The sequence below is a fragment of the Myxocyprinus asiaticus genome, chromosome 45 (assembly GCF_019703515.2).
Source record: "Myxocyprinus asiaticus isolate MX2 ecotype Aquarium Trade chromosome 45, UBuf_Myxa_2, whole genome shotgun sequence".
Taxonomy (NCBI): domain Eukaryota; kingdom Metazoa; phylum Chordata; class Actinopteri; order Cypriniformes; family Catostomidae; genus Myxocyprinus; species Myxocyprinus asiaticus.
In genome coordinates, this window is record NC_059388.1 from 25,600,110 (window position 1) to 25,606,346 (window position 6,237).

General features: G+C 38.5%; 1 protein-coding gene across 1 annotated transcript in view; it reads left to right on the plus strand.

The window, feature by feature from the left end:
* Positions 1–6,237, plus strand: part of cdk17 (cyclin-dependent kinase 17) — a 90,249-nt gene that overhangs the window by 81,130 nt on the left and 2,882 nt on the right. The window contains exons 12-16 of the mRNA XM_051687998.1: positions 83–180; positions 3,259–3,364; positions 3,742–3,784; positions 3,929–4,019; positions 4,124–4,201. Coding sequence (XP_051543958.1) covers positions 83–180; positions 3,259–3,364; positions 3,742–3,784; positions 3,929–4,019; positions 4,124–4,201 — 416 coding nt within the window. The remainder of the gene's footprint in view (positions 1–82; positions 181–3,258; positions 3,365–3,741; positions 3,785–3,928; positions 4,020–4,123; positions 4,202–6,237) is intronic.

Sequence of the window (6,237 nt, forward strand, 5' to 3'; positions counted from 1 at the left end):
TTCATCATTAAGATTCATTTAGATTCAACCCTCTCCCTTTTGTCTGCAGAGAATGTTTCTATTTTTTTACCCTCTCTCTCAGGGGTGTTGGATGTATATTTTATGAAATGGCTGCTGGTCGGCCACTCTTTCCCGGATCCACCGTTGAAGACGAGCTGCATCTAATCTTTCGATTACTGGGTGAGCAGACACGATCTCACATGTTTGCGTCCAGTCCTCAAACTAAATGATTCAATTCAGAGCCTATGTGATGAAATACACACGTCCACTCCAGACATTACGACACTCAACACAAACTGCTTATTTCATAGCATTCAGACCAGGAAGTGGCTCTCACCTGCTTCAAAAACAAACTGCAGTCATCTGAGTTGTGCCATGCTTGTTAACCACACACACACACACACACACACACACACACACACACACACACAGGCTTTTGCATGGAAACTGTGAGATCACATGGTAGGTTACTGCAGTTCAGCTGAAATCCTGTCCGGCTGACACTCACCTGATGAGTTCCACTGCTCATCCTTTCTATGGAAAGTTTAAAAGATAATGTTGCATTTTCCACTAGTGCTTTTATTATAGTCAAATATACAAGTGAATTGAAGGATTAAACACATCAATCATCTTTCTCCTTCCGACAATTATTAATATTAATGTGACATCTTCAGCAAATCTAAATTGGTAAGGGAACCAAAATATGTATATCAATGATCATATCGGTATCAGCCAGTACTATTTTTTTATTTATTTACCTGCAATTGTCAGATATTGAATGCAGATCAGGGCTTTTTTCATCAATTAAAATAGTATATTCTTTTTCTATGCTGATCTACAGCAATAAACTGAAGCAATGAAGCATGTAAAATTGCTTCTAGCAACATTAGTGTGAAAACAACAATAGACAAAACGGAATGGAATTCTAATATCGGGCATTGTATTAGTTTGTGTTAACATAGGAACAAATAACAGCTATCGGCCAAAATTCCATATGGGTACAACTCTAGTAGTTAGTAATTAATACATTTTTTGGAGTAACTTACCCAACACTGATCATGTACATACAGTTGTGCTCAAAAGTTTGCATACCCTTGGAGAATTGGTAATATACTGTATGTACAATTTTTAAAGAAAACATGAGTGAGCAGGCAAAACACAGTATCTTTTATTTCTTATGGTATTCATATTCAACTGTAGGTTATAACAGAATGGCACAATCATAAAACAAAACATGGCAACAAAGAAAAAAATGAAATGACCCCTGTTCAGAAGTCTTTATATCCTTAGTTCTTAATACTGTGTATTGCCCCCTTTAGCATCAATGACAGCATGCAGTCTTTTGTAATAGTTGTCTATGAGGCCCCAAATTCTTGCAGGTGGTATAGCTGCCCATACGTCTTGGCAAAATGCCTCCAGGTCATGCAAAGTCTTTGGTCGTCTTGCATGAACCGCACGTTTGAGATCTCCCCAGAGTGGCTCGATGATATTAAGGTCAGGAGACTGTGATGGCCGCTCCAGAACCTTCGCCTTTTTCTGCTGTAATCACTGGAGGGTCAACTTGGCCTTGTGCTTAGGGTCATTGTCATGCCGGAAAGTCCAAGAACGTCCCATGCGCAGCTTTTGTGTAGAAGAATGCAAATTGTCTGCCATTATTTTCTGATAACATGCTGCATTCATCTTGCCATCAGTTTTCACAAGATTCCCCGTGCCTTTAGAGCTCACCTCCCACCCCCCCCCCCCCCAAAACATCAGTGAGCCACCACCATGCTTCAAGGTGGGGATGGTATTCTTTTCACTATAGGCCTTGTTGACCCCTCTCCAAACATAGCGCTTATGGTTGTGACTATAAAGCTCTATTTTGATCTCGTCACTCCAAATTACAGTGTGCCAGAAGCTGTGAGGCGTGTCAAGGTGTTGTCGGGCATATTGTAACCAGGATTTTTTGTGGCATTGGCGCAGTAAAGGCTTCTTTCTGGCAACTCGACCATGTAGCTCATTTTTGTTCAAGTATCGTCATATTGTTTACCTTGAAAACAATCACACCCTCTTTTTCCAGAGCAGCCTGTATTTCTCCTGAGGTTACCTGTGGGTTTTTCTTCGTATTCCGAACAATTCTTCTGGCAGTTGTGGCTGAAATCTTTCTTGGTCTACCTGACCTTGGCTTGGTATCAAGAGATCCCCCAATTTTCCACTTCTTAATAAGTGATTGAACAGTACTGATTGGCATTTTCAAGGCTTTAGATATCTTTTTATATCCTTTTCCATCTTTATAAAGTTCCATTACCTTGTTACGCAGGTCTTTTGACAGTTCTTTTCTGCTCCCCCTGGCTCAGTATCTAGCCTGCTCAGTGCATCCATGTGAGAGCTAACAAACCCATTGACTATTTATACACAGACACTAATTGCAATTTAAAAAGCCACAGGTGTGGGAAATTAACCTTTAATTGCCATTTAAACCTGTGTGTGTCACCTTGTGTGTCTGTAACAAGGCCAAATATTCAAGGGTTTGTAAACTTTTGATCAGGGCCATTTGGGTGATTTTTGTTATCATTATGATTTAAAAAGGAGCCAAACAATTATGTGATAATAAATGGCTTCATATGATCACTATCCTTGAATAAAATTTTTGCATAATCAGTCATATTTTCAAAATCAATGCCAAAATTTCACAATTTCTGCAAGGGTATGCACAACTTTACATACAATAACTTAGAATTAAAATGTTATAAATGAATAAATTCTAAATAAATACATTTGGCAACAGTAATTCTCAACAGTCTTATACTAATGAGAGAAACTGTTTATATAATCCTTACCCTCCTCCTCGTCAGCATCAGTGTCAGAGTACTCAGAATCGACATCATCTAAGTACATGTACTTTGGTCCCAGACATGACTAGCATGTGATTTTCTTATTTCCGTGATGGTAGTGATTCCCACTTTGTTGCTAATGCAATGAGGTCAATAGGTCGTCTATTATTGCTGTCTAGTGGCATCTTCATGTCACGGTAATGGCCGGTTTAAAGGTTTAAAAACATACCGCAACAAAAACGAAAACTAAATATTATTCAAGATTATTTATTTTTAATTTAGTTTAGTTATTTTCAGAGCCATGAAAATGTATTTGTTTAGTTTCAGTTTTTCGATATTGTTTTTTATTTTTTAGTTCATTTTTGTTTTCGTTTTAGTTAACGGCCTCAAACATCGCTAACATTTTGACAGGGTTAATATGTGTTTCATGATTGTTCTTAAACAGGTACACCTACAGAGGACAACTGGCCTGGTATCTCGTCCATCGATGAGTTCAAATCCTACAACTTCCCCAAATATAAGCCTCAGCCCTTCATCAATCATGCACCCAGGTACTTTTAAATGTGTGTGTGTTTGTGAACAGGCAGTACATTTCCTTTTTAAATAACATGTTGTCTAATGTATTTGTTATGTTTATTTATTCAGGGAATTTGCCATTACCTTTGTGTGTTTGTCTTGTCACACAGAGCAAATGACCATGACCTGTGTGTATGTGTGCATGCCGTTGTTAGTGTGGGAAAGTTTGTGTATGTCCTGGTGTATGTTAGAAACTTGTGTGTGTGTGCATGCCAGGAAAGCAGGATATCCTGTGGAATTTCAGAGGCAGTTTGTTTCCTTCCTTTAGTTTGCCAGTCTAATTTGTCAACCTGCTGATGGTCACATCTCTCTCTCTCTCTCTCTCTCCCTCTTTCTCTCTCCCTCCCTACAGGTTGGATACTGACGGAATAGAGTTGTTGTTGTCCTTTTTAAGGGTAAGAATCCCCACAATATGGACTGCATTAAAATATACACTTATAGACACAATTATAACTGATTATATTTTATTATAATACAATAAACATCAAACTTGATTTGACTCTTTATCAATCTGACAACACCTTCCACTTTACCCGTAGTATGAGTCCAAGAAGAGAATCTCTGCAGATGAATCAATGAAACACTCCTATTTCAAGAGTCTGGGCATGCGTGTGCACACACTGCCAGAGAGTGAGTGCCAACACAAACAACTAGATGGATTCATGAAATACTGCGTAATCACCTCCAAACACACACATATACTCATGTTCTTATGATGTGCTGTGATTCTGCAGACATATCCATATTTACACTGAAGGAAGTGCAGCTTCAGAGGGACCCCGGTTACCGAAACTCCTCGTATCCAGAGACAGGTATGCGTGCGGGCTTTTGTGCAAGTAGTCTTTGTACATATTTAAATACTTTTTTAGACTTTCTCCACAAAGGATGTTACAGTGTTCCACCAATATTGTTTTTTTCAATGGCCGATGCGCCATGTAATGCCTATGCATAATACCATTTATATCAGTAGATTTTGGAACTGATACTAGAGGGAGCTAAACCTTCTTATTATCACCCAAAAGGACCTGGTTGGTCATATACAGATTAATCAGCCAATATTTGGCCATTTTGGTCAGATAATCTCTAATGACCATTTGATTAACATTGCTATCTTTCCATTGTGTCAGGTCAAAATTGTAAAAACATCTTGATAATCTTGTCAATAGTGCACATTTTCTGTTGATGTTTTTTTTTAGTACATTTTGTGCAAATATTGTGTAAAATAAGTGTTATCAATTCATTTTAGAATTTTGTCTCTACAGTTGAAGTCAGAAGTATACATACACTTAGGTTGAAGTCATTAAAAATCATTTTTTAACCACTCCACAGATTTCATATCTGCAAAGTACTTTGTGCATGAGTAATTTTTCCAAAACTTGTTTACAGACAGATTGTTTCACTTTTAATTGACTATATCACAATTCCAGTGGGTCAGAAGTTTACATACACTAAGTTAACTGTGCCTTTAACAGCTTGGAAAATTCCTGAAAATTATGCCAAGCCTTTAGGCAATTAGCCAATTAGCTTCTGATAGGCTAATTGGAGTCAATTGGAGGGTTACCTGTGGATGTATTTTAAGGCCTGCCTTCAAACTCGGTGCCTCTTTGCTTGTCATCATGGGAAAATCAAAATAAATCAGCCAAGACCTCAGAAAAACAATTGTGGACCTCCATAAGTCTGGTTCATCCTTGGGAGCAATTTCCAAACGCATGAAGGTACCTCGTTCATCTGTACAAAAAATAGTACGGCAAAGGACCTTGTGTTGATGCTGGAGGAAACAGGTAACATCTATATCCACAGTAAATCGAGTCATATATCAACATAACCTGAAAGGCTGCTCAGCAAGGAAGAAGCCACTGCTCAAAAACCGCCATAAAAAAGCTAGACTACAGTTTGCAAGTGCACATGGGGACAAAGATCTTACTTTTTGGAGAAATGTCCTCTGGTCTGATATAAAAAATTAACTGTTTGGCCATAATGACCATCGTTATGTTTGGAGGAAAAAGGGTGAGGCTTGCAAGCCGAAGAACACCATCCCATCCGTGAAGCATGGGGGTGGCAGCATCATGTTGTGGGGGTGCTTTGCTGCAGGAGGGACTGGTGCACTTCACAAAATAGATGGCATCATGAGGAAGGAAAATTATGTGGATATATTGAAGCAACATCTCAAGACATCAGCCAGGAAGTTAAAGCTCAGTCGCAAATGGGTCTTCCAAATGGACAGTGACCCCAAGCATACCTCCAAAGTTTTGGCAAAATGGACAACAAAGTCAAGGTATTGGAGTGGCCATCACAAAGCCCCAATAGAAAATTTGTGGGCAGAACTAATAAAGCGTGTGCAAGCAAGGCCTACAAACCTGACTCAGTTACACCAGTTCTGTCTGGAGAAATGGGCAAAAATTCCAGCAACTTATTGTGAGAAGCTTGTGGAAGGCTACCCAAAACATTTGACCCAAGTTAAACAATTTAAAGGCAGTGCTACCAAATACTAACAAAGTGTATGTAAACTTCTGACCCACTGGGAATGTGATGAAAGAAATAAAAGCTGAAATAAATCATTCTCTCTACTATTATTCTGATATTTCACATTCTTAAAATAAAGAAGTGATCCTAACTGACCTAAGACAGGGAATATTTTCTACGATTAAATGTCAGAAACTGTGAAAAACTGAGTTTAAATGTATTTGGCTAAGGTGTATGTAAACTTCTGACTTCAACTGTATCAGTATTATATCGGTCATTGCAAAGCCCATATCGGTTTACCACTAGACAAGCCTCTTGGTTGATGCTGATAATCTCATAATGCTTGTGTAAAATGCTTGTTCAGTTAATTTTTGTATTTTTGTGC